At 36.1% G+C, this 17,800-nt stretch overlaps 1 protein-coding gene across 2 annotated transcripts in view; it reads left to right on the top strand.

Moving 5' to 3' along the window:
* Window positions 1-17,800, top strand: part of gabrb2a (gamma-aminobutyric acid type A receptor subunit beta2a) — a 45,672-nt gene that overhangs the window by 17,768 nt on the left and 10,104 nt on the right. For both annotated transcript variants that reach the window (XM_082177738.1, XM_082177737.1), the window contains exons 4-7: window positions 335-555; window positions 8,570-8,652; window positions 15,080-15,217; window positions 16,637-16,789. In XM_082177738.1, coding sequence (XP_082033864.1) covers window positions 335-555; window positions 8,570-8,652; window positions 15,080-15,217; window positions 16,637-16,789 — 595 coding nt within the window. The remainder of the gene's footprint in view (window positions 1-334; window positions 556-8,569; window positions 8,653-15,079; window positions 15,218-16,636; window positions 16,790-17,800) is intronic.

The following is a 17,800-nucleotide window of genomic DNA, read 5'->3' as shown; positions in this document are numbered from 1 at the left end:
CCACTTTTTACATTGTGGTTTTAAATATTAATGTTAAGTACTTACATATTAATTACAGTGTGGTTTGAAATATTAATGTCAGCCTTATTAATATTAAATATTGATGTAAACATACAAAAATATGATAGTGTTGGTTGCCTGTGGATAGTGCAAGGCAGATGCCCATATACACTTAACCTGGAAACTGTGTAAACATCCATTTGAACATGACATTAAAACCCAAATGCATAAAGTAGACAGAGAGAGAGATGCTTTTTTAAATCTGTTGTATTTTCCCAATAGTCTTCATGATCTCTTCTTTTCCTAATTATCCTAATTTTCCTCTTATTTGTAGGACTACACTCTGACCATGTATTTCCAGCAAGCTTGGCGAGACAAGCGCTTGTCTTACACCGAGATCCCTCTGAATCTAACCTTGGATAACCGCGTCGCTGACCAGCTCTGGGTGCCCGACACCTACTTCCTCAACGATAAGAAATCCTTCGTTCACGGAGTGACAGTCAAGAACCGAATGATACGCCTGCACCCCGATGGCACCGTGCTGTACGGATTAAGGTACGTCCATTGAGGTCATTTTCATTGTCGTTATCGACCGAAGCTGACCGGTAATCACGTTCGGCAGAGGTCGTTTAACTCCTCTCATAATTCTATCCGAGCGCTGGTGCAAACTATTTGCAATCCACCCACATAACGCGCTCACGACATGTTCTGAGGCCTGTTTTTATTTTCTCTCGCTGCTGATTGCATTATGCCGGTGTAAATGACTCAACATCGGTGTCTATGTTTAGAAGGGATGAAATTGTTGTTGCTAATTCCAAAGCTGCATATTGTGCTTTCTGTTCCTTAGCCTGACAGCAGTGTCCTTATCAGAAGAGTGCTTAAAAATTAAAAATCTGCATTGCAGCAGATAATTCACTCTTATTAAGCTAGCAAAATCAATAAATATAATTTATAACGCTTCATTATGTAAGTGCCCAATTACATAAGCTTTTTTTTTTTTTTTTTTTACATAACCCAAAAGGGAAAATGCGTGCAGAAACACTAAATGCACATGATGAAACATTGATGGGAATGTGTGAGAGTGCCGTGACCTGGCCCGCAGAACATTGCTGCTGGGACTGCCAGCGCGCTGCTTTGTCAATGGAGACTTTCGTATGTGAGACAGCGCCGGCTGCGGCCACATGAGTGTGTGTGTGTGTGTGTGTGTGAGCATGTGTTGAGGAGGCAGTAATAGAGCGTTCTCTTTTGTGACATTTGAAATTTAGTGAGAATCTGTGCCCTGTTGCAGTTTGACATAAAAGAGTGTTGGAAGATGGGGTTCTTTGGGTTTGTAAATGCGTTTGTGAGTGTGTGTTTGTGGTGAGTGGGGGTGTGTTGTCCGTCTAGGTGCCCTGCTCCACTAAGCCTGCCAAAGCATGTTCCTCAATTACCAGGAGAAGAAGAAAATAACAGTGCCCTTCTATAACTGTCTGTGAGAGCCCAGTCTGAAAATTTAGCACAGGCAGGTAGATCTGATTATCTTGCTCCTAAAAGACTTCAACCAATAATACAGACACCGACCAAGAGATGAAAATACACAGGCTTGAATACAATTTCCAAGTCATAATACAACAACTGAATCATTTTACAGCTTAGCAGTCTGTGTTGTCCTTGTTTAAATGGGCTAATGTCAAAACATTTTCTATGCCTTAGACATTTTCATATTCATTTAGTTTCATATATTTAATTTGTTATTGTTTGGAGCCTGTAAAAACCAAGAAACTGTCTTTGATGCATAGTACAGTATACATTTTTTCTTGAGCTACTGATTCACATATCTGTTTATTCTGGACATGAATCACCTGCTTAGACACAAAAAAAACCCCAAAGTGATATGTATTTTATGTATCTATTTTCCTTACTACTGGATGCCTCAAACAAAACTCTGAGCATTGTTCAATTTAGTCATTAGTTCTTTCTCAAAAACATACAGTATCTTTATAGTAAACTCCTAGTACCTTTTTTAAACACTACTTTGTTTCCATACAAACCAATAAAAAGACTGTATGCCTTTACTCCTGAGAATATGCTTTCTGCTTTTGTGTGGAATGTATATAAAACAGTCAGTGCTATCTTAGGCTGAGACTAAACTCGTTCATTGAAATGTAAACACAATGACTTGGTAACACTTAACTTCAAGCCTTTATGTATAATGCAATATAAAGGTATTCATAACGTACATTTATAATGTATTTTATCTTTTCGTAAATAATTGTAACCAAAGTTAAAATGCTTTATAATATTAGCAGATTCCTTGTTGCATCTGAAATTGGGTGTTTGTCATGTGTTTTAATGCATTGTACTTTCCGAAGGTGTAAGATTGAGTAGATAAGTGTTATAATGTATTATAAATGTGGTTACAATTATTCATGAGATTATACAATGCATTATATGGTGCATTACAAGGCATAATTAATGCATTATATATATTATAATGTATTATACATAAAGGCCTTAAGTAAAGTGTTAGTAATGACTTCTGTCTGAATTAAACTAACATTGCAAGTAGAGTTTTAGAAGTTATGGACTTATTGTGTTGCGATGTGTCACATTCACAGCATTTTGGAGCACAATATAACTCAGTATACAAACAATATGAGGTGTTCAGCAAGTCTATGTACTAGGCCCAATTAAGAAGCGTTACAGTGCAGTTAGGGCCACTTCTGTCTAAATGCAATCGACTAATTTGGGATATAATGGACTTAAGCAAATCTAAATGACTACACATGGTGACTGAGAGAAGAAGAGGTGTTCTGTTTACCATCTCATTTACAGTGGATGAGCCACACAATAAAATGGAGACATGATCATTAATTCTCATTTACAGAAAGGTTGCCTATTATATGGAGGTGAAGTGCATCGGCTGGTGTTATTTTTTTTCCAGAGACTTGAAGATGTCTAAGGGCAGAATAGGACAGCTTCTATTTATATCCAGCAATAATTTATTTTGTGTGTAATCACACATTCCTGTGCTGTCTTTCTGTGTAAAGGTGGGTGAATACCAGTGCAGCAGGAAAACTCAGATAGGACAGGCAGCACTGAAAGGAAAACTGCTGAACTTTCTGCAGAATTCAATACCACGTCCTTCTCTTGCACTTTATGTCCGATTCTGTCAATAGTGGCTTAGCTGGATCACCAAAGAAATATATATTAAATATATTATAAAATATATAAAAGTAAATACTCTGATCTTCATGTGACACTTGCCTTCTTTGCTTTTCACTTTAAGAAAAGCTTCTGCAAATTAAATTTATGTTTAAAAACATATCTTCAGTGGTTAAATTCAACATGAACTCTAAATTGACCCTATTTAATTTTTTGGTGTGTGCATTTGGCACATGATGCTTTGAAGGTATACATTTTATCACTTCATGCTGGGAATGCACGATATATCGGCCACCATATCAGTATCGGCCGATATGTTCATTTTTAATGTTAATGCTAAATATATATGTTTAATGATAAATAATGGATTATTTCCTTCAGCTGAGACACTACACATGGCTTTTAATGGAGAGACTTTGAGTTTTGTTATCAGGGTCTCAAAAATTGGATTTGGATTTATCGACCAATATATCGGTTATCAGCTTTCAAATATAAAGAATTATCGGTTATCGGTATCGGCCAAAATCTACTTCATGCATTCCCTAGGAATTTCACACATGACCTTGGGGTTGCTAATGCTATGCTTTACAGGAATATTTTCTCTAAAGTCACATTCCTAGTTAGTATGTGCACATTATTATTTATCTAAAGAAAAAAATGCGTCTTTAATCTCTCATCAAAATGTGCTCCGCCTCTGAAATTACATTCCATGTCCACAGATGTCACCAAGTCCTCTCATTTTTCAGCCCATCCCTTTCCAACCAATTGTCATATATATTATAGACCATTTTTCACCATCCAAGCATTCACTGCACTTTTTGAAAATCACATTCTAGTAATTCAGTGTATGAAATCCTTGATCCAGTTCGGGACTAAGATTTTCACTGCAGCGTTTTCAGCGCGTCCTCTTGCCACCCTCAGTGTAATTTAGTCAGAACCCCTGCGTTGTGTGTTGCAGCGCAGGCCTTAGTAAACAAGGTCGTTTGGAATAAAGGTACACATGATGCCTTGGGGTCTGTACCCAACCCTTACATGAACCTGTGTTTTGCACGGGGAAACCGTAGTGCTGCAGCCCGGCCATGATAGATGGATGGATACATGAAGTCTAGTGTGTTGGGGAAGATAGCGGTCTTGAATGTATGCGGAGGAGAAGACCACAGTGTTGGTGGGTTTCAGTGCAGGGAAGTAGCAGTCTAATGGCACTATAGAGTAAACAGCTCTGACTTTTATTCATCAGACCCCTTTCAAGCTGATACAAGCTGCCAGAGGCGTTAAGCGGCACTAAACCGGTGAGGGTCAGGCCTAGCTTCCTTCTGCTCTTAATATATTGAGCCAAGCCCTCTTCAGCCAGATACAAATCAACCAGTAAGCAGCAGGTCACTGTGAGAGGGAGAGCAGAGAACTGAGAGATGAGAAAGAGAGACTGTGAGCAAAATCTATTTTTAAGTTTTTCTTCCCAACTCACAGACTACTACAAATATACCTATGGTCTTTTAGTTAAATAAGCATCTATTTTTGGCAAAAGTACAGTATACAGTTAATAGACTTATAGTGAGAAAGACTAGTTTATATTATCAGATTTAATAGAAGAAGCCGGAGTATTTGGGGTGGTTGGGGGCAGTTTATAACACCTGACAAATAAATGATATTAACCTACTTTCACATAAGCTCACACATCTAGGTTATGATGTCATTGCTTTAATATGCATTTATATATTTGCTTTGTTTTCTCCTTTATATGGTACTATTTATTTTAGCTGTCTGAATAATGTGTGTTTAAATGAAAAGTTTAAGTCAAGTCAAGTCAAGTTTATTTGTATAGCGCTTTTCACAATACAGATTGTATCAAAGCAGCTTCACAGTATTAAATTAAAATAATACAACAAAGTTTGTTTCAAGAGGAATTTATTGATTGATAAAATTAAATTAAATATCCCCAAAATATCCCCACTAAGTTTAAGTGGGAATTAAAAAATGAAATATTGTTTACAAACATATATTGATCAGCTAGCATGTCAAGAACAGTACACAACAAGATGACATATATATACAGTATATACAGTATGTTGTATATACACTACCGACCGTGGGTTTGGTAAGATTTTTTTAAATCTTTTTTGTTGTTGTTAGAATTCTCTTCTGCTCACCAAGGCTGAATTTATGTAATGAAAAATACAGTAAAAACAGTAATATTGTGAAATATTTGTACAATTTAAAATAACCGTTTTCTATTGTAGTATATATTCAAAAGTAATTTATTCTTGTGAATTCTCAGCATCATTACTCCAGTCTTCAGTGTCACATGATCCTCCAGAAATCATTCTAACATGATGATTTGCTGATCAAGAAATATATATATATTTTTATTATCAATCTTGAAAACAGTTGTTGCTTGATATTTTTGTGGAAACCATTTCTTCAGGATTGTTTGATGAATAGAAAGTTCAAAAGAACAGCATTTATTTGAAATAGAAATGTTTTGCAACATTAAAAATGTCTATTATGTCACTTGATCAATTAAATGCATACTTGCTGAATAAAAGTATTAATTTCTTTCAAAAAACAATAAAATATGCACTAATCCCAAACTTTTAAGCGGTAGTGTATAATCAGTTGTTCTTAGACGGATGGAAAACCGAATTCACCGCACTCCAGCAGCCATGTCACCCTGTAGCCCAAGACTGGTTGCCCACTGAAGCTAAGCAGGGCTGAGCCTGGTTAGTACCTGGATGGGAGACCTCCTGAGAAAACCAGGTTGCTGCTGGAAGAGGTGTTAGTGAGGCCAGTAGGGGGCGCTCACCCTGTGGTCTGTGTGGGTCCTAACGCCCCAGTATAGTGATGGGGACACTATACTGTCAAAGAGCACCGTCCTTCGGATGAGACGTTAAACCGAGGTCCTGACTCTCTGTGGTCATTAAAAATCCCAGGATGTCTTTCGAAAGAGTAGGGGTGTAACCCCGGCATCCTGGCCAAATTTGCCCAGTGGCCTCTGTCCATCATGGCCTCCTAATCATCCTCATATATACTGATTGGCTTCATCACTGTCTCCTCTCCACCAGTAAGTTGGTGTGTGGTGGGCGTTCTGGCGCAATATGGCTGCCGTCGCATCATCCAAGTGGATGCTGCACATTGGTGGTGGTGGAGGAGATTCCCCCTTCCATGTAAAGCGCTTTGAGTGCCGAGAAAAGCGCTATATAAATGTAATGAATTATTATTATTATTATTATGTGCTGAATAAGCATCATCATTCTAGCTTATTTATGATTAATGAAATTTAGTTTGTTATAAATTTCCCCCGGTACAACGGCCAATGGTTTTCCCTAACACAGAGAAAAAGAGACGTACTGTATGTAGTGAAAGAAAGGCGGAAGATGGAAAGAGACGGAGAAGATAAAAGAGGGCTTCAGAGATGAGAGAGATTGAGTAAGGGTTAACAATGTTAAGAGAGAGAGAGAGAGAACGAGAGATAGAAGAAATGAGAGAGACAGAGAAAGAGGCTGATCAACTTGAGGGACATCGAGGCTCCATGTGCCTCTCCACTTCTAACTCTTCTCACAGCTTTCCAACAACACACTTCCAGAGACACCAAACCTCATCAGCTAGAGGGACCAATATCTCTCTAATCTATCCATCTTTTAGACATCAGAAATGCACAGAGACTTTTTGCTGATGATGTAGCAACCTATAAATAGCCTGTTATTTTTACCTCTGCCATCTTGGCCTAATTTCCTGATTTCCCAGAGCTCCCAGTACTTCCACCGCACTTCCTGTGGAATTGTGATTGCCGACTGGTGCACTAGGAATCTCCAGAGTGTTGATGTTTTTAACATGCTGATTTATGACCGTAGAGTTGTGAACAAAGAAAGAGATGAGGCTTGTTCTCACTACATGCTGACAATGCTGACTGGATGATTAAAAATTGCAACCCACATAAATTAAAAAAAGTATATATAGTGTCTCGCACACCTGAATCAATCATAGGTGCGTTGGATGATTGTGCGTTGCAATATTAACTAGAAAAATATAAATCATTAAAATATTTGAATGAGCAACTTTTTGGTTGAAATTAACCTTCCAAAAAAAACATACAAAATGCAAGCACATTTGAGATCAGATCATCTAGAGGACGATCAGCTGTCAGTAATAATAATCACCACAACTTCAATTACGAAAGGAACAAACGAAAATACAATTCTACACCCAAATGTACAATGATACACAAAAGTCTCACACCTTATATGTTTTGTAAGCCTGAGGAAGGTCGATTGACAGAAATGTTACTCATTAAAATATTTTAATTATTTTTAAAATGAATTACTTAATTCACTTTGAAACTCTAAAATGTCACAAAATCAAGTAGAAGTGTAAAATGATTTTTGACATGTTAAAGTCACCATGAAATCAAAATGGACAATTATTCTTTTTTCTTTTTTTTCTTCTTCTTTTTGTTTTTACAGAATGTTGCAGTGCTTATTATAAATGATTTATCTATGCACATCATTATTTTAAAATTCATGCTCCAAACGGCATCTCTTCTCCTCATTATGTGTGTCTCGGCGGAGGGTGGGACTAAATATCCTCCTCAACTGACTGCAAACTGGCATTCAGATTCAGATCATTCAGAACGCCCAACTTCCTACGATCCAAACTATTCCCCAGGACCAAATCAAGTACCACCCTACATTTTTCCCTAATTCCAGAAACTGTTTCACTCTTATATTCATCACAATAGGGAAGAAAAGACCATTGCAGCTTCTGTTTCACGCCTACCTTAAATGGATTTTGTCCTTGCTTTTTTAAATGTCATTTCCTAATCAATTTGGTTAAAACCAGGGTGAATACTTTCACATTTCTCTGCCAAAAAGAAAAAGCCCCCCTAAAAAACTCGAAAACAAAGTTGCACTCCCGTCCATTGCGGAATTCATGTAAAAGGCTCTCGAATTGAATTGTGAGCTAAATTATTAACGATAAGCAGTTCTCCAGATTAAGTTTTAACAACCCACATGAAGTTCAGGGACATCTATTAAATTTTAGTTTGCAGACCTCTTTTTAATTTCCTGTGGAAATGCTGCAGCAGTTGGGTCAACCTCAGAAGACTTCAGGTAATGAGGACTTTGTCCACCCCAGATTATGGTATTCGGAAGTGAACATCAAAACCTCTCCCATACTTGCTCATTAAACCTTTTATTTTATAGAATAGATTTATAGAATAACAGAATAGTTTCACGACACCATCCGATTCCAAACAGATCTTCAACCCATTTGTAGGCTGTGGCCCACCAGTCTTTTCCATGTCACACTGAGCTTTAGATGTGAGAATGGTCTGATTATATAGATGGAGGGTTGCTCTAGCCCTGCCTTGTCTCGGTTGTCCTTGAGAAGCGTCAGTAATCCCCACAGTCCCTTGTCTCTGCTTTGCATTCAGGATCACCACCACCGCTGCCTGTATGATGGACCTGAGGCGATACCCGCTGGATGAGCAGAACTGCACGTTGGAGATCGAGAGCTGTGAGTGTTGCACCTTTTTATCCTTCTGGACCCAGCTCAGATCCTCTCACTGTACCAGATCGATGCATCTGTTTTTCATCATCACCCTGACTAGAGGTCAACCGATAGTGTTTTTAAAAACAATATTCTGAAAAAGTATTAAAAACAATAAAATATGTCATTATAATATTATTGTTTATAATAGTAATAATGTATAAACTGTTGTATTATTATGAAGTAGTTTGTTGTTGTTTTTTTGTTAATAATTTGTGTTTATGCCATGACTAGAGGTCAACTGATATTGTTTTCAGGATTTTTCTAGCATTTATTTTCATGTTTAACTATTTATTTTTATTTTTATTTTTATTATAATAATGAAAAATGATTTTTTCACATAATAATGAAAAAAATATTATTAAAAACAATAAAATATGTAATAATAATAATATATTGTATAACATATATATACATATATAAATAATTATAATTATATTATCATACCTATATATTATATTATATTATATTATTATAAGTTTTTTATTAATAATTTGTGTTTATGCCATAAATATAATGGTATTATTTTTATTATTATTATATATTGATAATAATAATATAATCACAAATGTCATTTCATATTTATGCAACACTGTAACTACTATCTAACATTAAAGGGATAGTTCACCTAAAAATGAAAATTAGCCCATGATTTACTCACCCTGAAGCCATCCTATATGACATACTTATTTCAGACGAATACAATCGGAGTTATATTAAAAAATGTCCTGGCTCATCCAAGCTTTATAATGGCAGTGAATTGCGTTTCTGTTTTGAAGTTTATAAAAGTGCATCTATCAATCAAAAAAGTGCATCTATCCATCATAAAAGTGCATCTATCCATCATAAAAGTGCATCTATCCATCATAAAAGTGCATCTATTCATCATAAAAGTGCTCCACACGGCTCCGGGGGGTTAATAAAGGCCTTCTGAAGGGAAGCGATGCATTAGTGTAAGAAAAATATCTATATTTAACACGTTACAAAGTAAAATTCTAGCTTCCGGCCAAACGGCCATACACAGTCTACTTGCGCCTAAAGCGCAAATTACGCAACTTGTGACGTCACACGTAGCGTAGCGCGTCATGGCGTAGCGTAAATATCAGCAGTACGTCGCATTACTCGCATAAGTTGCACTTTTCAAAGTTTCTAAACTTTAGAAAGTTTTAAAGATGGATATTTTTCCTACACAAACACATCACTTGAGAAGGCCTTTATTAACCCCCCAGAGCCATGTGGATTACTTTTATGATGAATAGATGCACTTTTATGATGGCTAGATGCACTTTTATGATGGATAGATGCACTTTTATGATGGATAGATGCACTTTTATGATGGATAGATGCACTTTTATGATGAATAGATGCACTTTTATGATGGATAGATGGATAGATGCACTTTTATGATGGATAGATGCACTTTTATGATGAATAGATGCACTTTTATGATGGATAGATGCACTTTTATGATGAATAGATGCACTATTATGATGGATAGATGCACTTTTATGATGAATAGATGCACTATTATGATGGATAGATGCACTTTTATGGACTTTCAAAACAGAAACGGCCATTCACTGCCATTATAAAGCTTGGAAGAGCTAGGACATGTTTTAATATAACTCCGATTGTTTTCGTCTGAAAAAAGAATGTCATATACACCTAGGATGACTTGAGGGTGAGTATATGATGGGCTAATTTTAATTTTTGGTTGAACTATCCCTTTAAGCTTAAAATGCTACGCTCTTGAGAGTGATTGGCTATTAGGTAAACAGCTGAATAATTTATGTAGGCAATGCATTAAGTAAGTCACTCTACCTGTGAACACTGTTGTTTCTTGTCGAACGAACAGTGGTTTAATAGTGTTGTCGGGTTCTGTTCTGTAGAAGTGCTGCCATTGATCTGTAAACCCTATATAGCACAACTGACCAAATAGAAAAGTATGTTAAAAACATAGGTTCAACCGCTAATCGGTTATCTCTCAGCCAGACCCATCTGATGCCAGGACCTTTAAACACAGATGATGTGGTTGTTCAGCTGTGCCATGACAGCAATGGAAAATTATGCATTTACAGCCATAACAAAAGCTAATCATCTCCCTCTTTATCAAGATGAATGGGCTTTCTATTTTGTCATTATTGCCTGTAATTGTGTGTAACGCAATTTTTCTTGTAATAAAAAGTGCGAGACATAGGAGAAGAATGAGAGGTCTTCTCAGTGTGTTATCTGCGTCCCTGGAGTCATGGATTACAGCGCTGTGATGTGATGCTCAGGCACAGGCTGACTCCGTTTGATCATTAAGTTGCCAGAAGCGTTAAGCAGCACAAAAACAGTGAGGGTCAGGCCTGGCTTCCTTCAGCTACTAACACATTGCGCAGTATTCTGTTTCTCCCTCTTTCTCTCGCTCTATCCCTCCATTCCTGTCTCTTTTCCCACTTCTTTAACTCATTCCATCCTCTTCTCTTCAGGGCGTTTTTTCATTTAAGAATCGGCTCACTTTTATTCCATGAGTGTGCATTTGAATTGAATTGAGCATGGCTCAAAGCATGTTGAATTGAAGTGAGAGTGGAAAACAGTCAAAGGAATATGCATATAATATGTAGTATATGTAATATGCTAAATATGCATATTTATTTTTTATATGTAAATATATATTTCTTGCTCATAACTAACTTCAACATGGTTAATGCGATTAATACAATTATCAAATACACATACAAACATATGTGTGTGTGTGTGTGTGTGTGTGTACCTACTTAACTGTATTTTGAGGACAAACTTGTACCCAGAAGTGACCAAAACTTGACAAAATCTCCAAAAACTTCCCTTCAGGGATGTCCTTATATGTAAATCTGAAATAATTAAAGTTTTTTTTTTAAATGTAAAAATGCAGAAAGTTGTCTGTGATGGATAGGTTTAGGGGTAGGGTTGGTATAAGGGGATAGAATATACAGTTTGTACAGTATAAAAACCATTACGTCTAACGTCCCTATTTAGATAGCTAACCAAATGTGTGTGTGTGTGTGTGTGTGTGTGTGTGTAATATCAAGTTCAGTCATGAAATTCTACTTTCCAAGCAATCACATCACTACCACATGGCACAAGTTGATTTGGCCTCTGCTGATCCTGCAGCCAATGAGACAATTGAGTATATATGTACAGTACAGGCCAAAAGTTTGGAAACATTACTATTTTTAATGTTTTTGAAAGAAGTTTCTTCTGCTCATCAAGCCTGTATTTATTTGATCAAAAATACAAAAAAAAAATTAATATTGTGATATATTATTACAATTTAAAATAATTGGTTTTCAATTTATTATACTCTAAATTATCATTTATTTCTGTGATGCAAAGCTGAATTTTCAGGATCATTACTCCAGTCTATCACATGATCCTTTAGAAATCATTCGAATATTCTGATTTATTATGTGTGTTGGAAACAGTTCTGTTGCTTAATATTTTTTCATAACCTGTGATACTTTTTTAGGATACTTTGATGAATAAAAAAAAAAAAAGCAAATGTTTTAAAAATAGAAATCTTTTGTAACAACAATATACACTACTGGTCAGTAATTTGGGGTCAGTCATTTTTTTTCTTTCTTTTTTTTGAAATAAATCAATACTTTTATTCAGCAAGGATGTGTTAAATTGATAAAAAGTGATAGTAGCCTAAAGAAGATTTATATTATTAGAAAATATTTGTTTATTTTGAATAAATGCAGTTCTTTTTAACCTTTTATTCATCAAATATATTAGGCAGCAGAACTGTTTCCAACACACATAATAAATCAGAATATTAGAATGATTTCTAAAGGATCATGTGATAGACTGGAGTAATGATCCTGAAAATTCAGCTTTGCATCACAGAAATAAATGATAATTTAAAGTATAATAAATTGAAAACCAATTATTTTAAATTGTAATAATATATCGCAATATTAAAAAAAAATTCTGTATTTTCGATCAAATAAATGCAGGCTTGATGAGCAGAAGAAACTTCTTTCAAAAACATTAAAAATAGTATATATATATATATACAGTACAGGCCAAAAGTTTGGAAACATTACTATTTATACTATTTTATATATATATATTAGTCAAACCAAATTTTTTTCAGACATCTTGCTATCCTAACTTGCATAAATGAACTATAGTGTCCTGCACCCACTAGTAAAAAAAAAAATCAAATATATATATATATATTAGAATACTGCATCCTGTTTTTGGCTAATCTAATTCAACTTGCATAAACTTGGCATTCTCGATTCAATTCCGCATGGCGCACAACCCTGCTTGTCTTTCATTTTCTCTCCCACACTCTGGTTTCTCATCGATCTCTGTTTTCCAGTGTCTCAGCCCTTTCGCATGCACACACTTGCACGCACAATTGCGTGTTTTTCCTCCTAAATTTCATCTGCATATCTGTGCTCGGTGTCAGAAAGCAGAGGGCCGGGATGTAACATCCTGGAAGAGAAATGTTTTGTGTCAGCCTGTGCTATTTCATGCAGGCTAATGAGACACAAGCTTAAGCCTACTTTTCCCTGATAATCTTGATTCTTGATACATTTTTAATGGCCGCGATTCAGAAACAGATTTTAAAGCATAGCAAAGTAGCAGCTCTCCACTCGAGTCAGTCACCTCTGATGTGGATTCCAGCTCGCCTTGTTCTCGTCCTTTTTCTTTCGAGGCCCTGAGGGAATAACGGAGCAGTAGCAGTAACCCCTCAGAGCAGAGGAAAGTGATGTGATCTATTGACGGTAATCAGCCAGTCAATTGACAGAATCAGATGCGGTGGCACAGAGATAATAGTTTTAATGGAAAGTGAAACACCAGTCCTTCCCAGTCCAGCAGCGGTTTCCTCTAGAGTCCTCGGCTCTCTCTCTCTCTTGCGCTTTCTCGCTTTTCGTCTGCTCGCCGTTTAAAAGCCTTTTCAGACTGCGGGGTGAACACGACTCAACCTTACGTGGTTATGGTCTCCAAATGCTCCCACGCTAAGAAGACATATCTTATGATTGTCACATGGCTGAAGCTCTTGTCGTATTTACATCTCATGCTCTCTGGCCCATTAAACCGAATGGAAAAAGCTGTATTTTGTTATCTTTGTCACTGAGTAGTTCATTAATGCTTTATAAGGCCTGCAGCTTTGTTGGCCTTTTTAAGTCTGTACCTGGTTGCTAAGTCATGCAGAGATAACTCCCTTGAATATGAAGAAATCTGAAGCTCATCTTTAATTATTCAATACACTAAATAGGTCACTGGTTCTCATTATAAGTTGCACGCAGACAAACTGGTACAGACGGAGAAGGAACCTTAGCGAGGACGGAGAACAAGCAAACACACAAATTCCTTCACGGATGTGCATCCGTGTCTGTTTCATAACCAGCTGTCCCCTTACATAATTTAATGATTACTTGTTTTGAAATCTAAATGTCACCGTCAATATTTACACAGCACTTTCCGTAAATATGGTGCACTTTTGAGTATTAAAAACACAGATACCATGTTTTTGGTTGCGAGGACTATTGGATCTCTTCGATGTGTTGCAAAATGTAGAATTTAAGAATTGGCTCGCTTTTATTTCTTGAGTGTGAAATTGGCCGCATAGGCCAAAGCATTTTAAATTGAAATTTATGTTGAAATAAGAGAAGAATACAACTAAAGGAATTTTGAGGGGGGTTTTTTTATGTATATTTTTTGCTCATGACCAACTTCAACACAGTTAAAACGATTAATCATCTATATAATAAACCATCAAAAAACTTGTTTTCCCCATTTCAATTTTGGTTTGTCCCACCAAAGGTTAACCTTCTTGGTTAAACTGTTAAAGCAACGTACAACGTCGTCCTTTTGACAATTATTTTTAAATTAATTGTGGTAAAAATAACATACTATGGATGTTTTCCACACATAACCTCATTCCATTTTCTTGTTGATTGCATAATTTATCAGTATTTAAAAAACAATCTTTTGTTCTCAACTAGTTGTTGAGTGACATCTTAATTTAGGCTACATTTACAACCCTGTTACTCTTATTTGCATAGTTATTAAGTTGTTAAGTATGTTTTTAGACACGCCCCAAATATTGGTTGAAAATATAATGTATTCATCTAAATTAATAGAAAACAATTCTCTTACAATATATTTAAATTGACCTCCTGAGGATGATGATCAACAAAGCAGGATCACCACCTCCTTTGACTGAACAAATATGTGATAATTATAATTATGAGATAATTATATATATTTGTTTAAAGTCCCTTAAAGCTTGGTTGCAAAAGGAAGTAATACAGTCTTTATCCAGAGCTCATTTCCTGCTGCTGTTCCTCATATGTGCTCAGATGTATGGAGATGTAAGGTTTGTTTTAACACGCATGTGTTTGGGATCCTCCAGATGGCTACACTACAGATGATATCGAGTTTTACTGGCGAGGGGGAAACGGAGCCGTTACGGGGGTGGAGAGGATAGAACTGCCTCAGTTCTCCATCGTGGACTACAAACTTATCTCGAAGAACGTGGTTTTCTCTACAGGTTGAGCTTATTCTCTTTTCTGTGTGTTGTACAGTTGGGAGCACGAGTCAGATCTGTTCAAAAGTAATGTTTGATCTTCTCTAGGGGTGGGCGGTATGACCAGAATATTATATCACAGAATGAGCAGTTTCATTACGAGAACGGTACACATGACGGTTAATTTGACTGCAAATTATATATTTACAAATGAAAGGTATGAAAGGTATTTCATCTCATTTCATTTATTTTTCATTTGAACCTTGAAGGACACAAACCAAAAGATGTGAATATTCAAGACTCGAGTTAAAGACAAAAGTAAAACCAATATTATAAAATGGATAGGGCTCACTCTTGAGTTCTTTCAATTGTTTATGAGCCACATTCAAAGCCTTCACGTGCAGAAGGCCAATATACTGGGATACCGCCCTGTCCTGGTATGATCCCTACACTTTAACCATGAAATTATTACAAACTGAAATGCTGTGGTGCAGATGTTATTGCATGCGTATATATAGTTACAGTGTCCTTTTGCTAAACCTTGAAGCGATGTATGCGATGAGTAAGCATGTGAGTAAGTGCACATAATTTGTGTTTTCTCCAGTCTTATTATCATCACTGGTCTGCCTTTCAGGAACAGATAAAGTCATGCAGTCTGGCTGTCTGACTCTACCCACATTCTCAGACACTGCGCTTATTACTGTGACCTGTTCTGCCACCTAATATATATTTGTGGTGGCCTGTTTGTTTACTAGAGATAGACCAATGCATTGATTTATCAAATTAAAGCTATCAGCAGTCTGCAAAGAGCAAGAAAAAGGCTGATGTTAAAAAACTGGTTATTGATAATCTGTTTATTGACATCACTGTTAAAAAGTTTAGGGTCAGAACAAATTTTTTTTTTTATTCAGCAAGGACGCATTAAATAGATCAAAAGTGACAGTAAAACATTTATTATGTTACAAAAGATTTCCCCCCCAAAAAAAAAAAATGCTTTCTATTTATCAAACAATCCTAAAAAAAATTATCCAGGTTTGCACAGTAAAAATAAGCAGCAGAAATACGTTTTTTTTTAACATTGATAATAAAAAGAAATGTTTCTTGAGCAGCAAATCATCATATTAGAATGATTTCTGAAGGATCATGTGATGCTGAAAAATCACATGATTTATTTTCATTTTACAATATATTACAATAGAAAACAATTATTTTAAATTGTAATATTCCACAATATTGTTGTTACTGGAACAAAATTGCTGTATTTATGATCACATAAATGCAGCCTTGGTGAAGATAAGAGATGTCTCTAAAATTAATAATAAATATAGATACCAAACTTTTGAATGGTAGTGTACGATTATTGTAATTTCCAAAATGAAGCATCTCTAGATTTGACTATAGAGCATGAGTGAAACTGTCCTTCTCTCTGTTTTTTTGGACCAGGTTCTTATCCACGCCTGTCTCTGAGTTTCAAACTCAAGAGGAACATTGGTTACTTCATCCTGCAGACCTACATGCCCTCAATCCTAATCACCATCCTGTCCTGGGTATCCTTCTGGATCAACTACGATGCTTCTGCTGCCCGTGTGGCTTTAGGTGGGACATCTGATCAAGTGATGTGTGTTGACTAACTGCATACCCTCTATATGCGAGTTGAGTTTCTGGAGATGTTTGCTGGGCTCATGGTGACCACTCTGTACTATATCTTTATTCTCTATGCTCAGGGATTGGCTATGGTGGATCTTTGGATTTCTGGTACTTGTTTTACAGCCTCTCATTGCAGTTGAGTAATACATCAGTGACTGTGATTTTGCCGAGACATGTTTCTGTATCAACATCCTTGTTGGTTCTGGAACAACATTCCTATTGAGTGCTGCAGTGATGATGTTTTTTTTTATTTTTTTTTACCCTGGTTCCCTCAACCCTTTTTTCGTTGGCTTTTGGATTATTGCAGAAAATAAGCTCTGTGACTAACAAAAGTCTATGATTCTTTCACATTTTGTTAATCATGATAATCTTCAAAAATTAGCATTTTGAATTTTGAAGCTAAACATATATAAACGAACTACATCACAGTCTGATGACTTTCAGACAACTCTTTCAGTCTTTATTTAAAAACATTTTCCATGAAAGTTTAAGTGTAATAGTTTGTCAGAGTGTGATTATAAACATAATGAGGCTGTAAAAGCGGTTTTATTTCAGGCATTTAACTAACAACCCATTAAAAAACCCATTGACTTCGGGACGATGGAATCGGAAGTGCTAAAATGCTAACTCGTTTCTGGGATTTAGGAGTCATGCTTGCAGCACTCTATTAACAAATCTGATTTTAGGTTCCATTTGTAGTCAAATGTGGGATATTCCTTCCTGATGATATCTCAGATTTCCAGAGGTGTTCCATTTACTCCCCACTCAAAAGAAGACGTACAGGGAAACAAAAAATCAGTAGAGAATAAGTGATGACACGCATTCATTTTGCAGGTGTGAGATTTCCTGCACATTTTTTTTCTTTTCATCTTATAATGTTGGAGCTTTGACTCACTGATTCTTTGCATTTGCTCAAATGTCATTACTTTCTACATACTCCAGAGTGGCGTCATATTTGTG

Source organism: Leuciscus leuciscus (genome assembly GCF_965113295.1).
Source record: "Leuciscus leuciscus genome assembly, chromosome: 8".
In the NCBI taxonomy this organism is placed as follows: Eukaryota; Metazoa; Chordata; class Actinopteri; order Cypriniformes; family Leuciscidae; genus Leuciscus; species Leuciscus leuciscus.
This window is presented reverse-complemented; position numbering and strand designations above follow the sequence as displayed.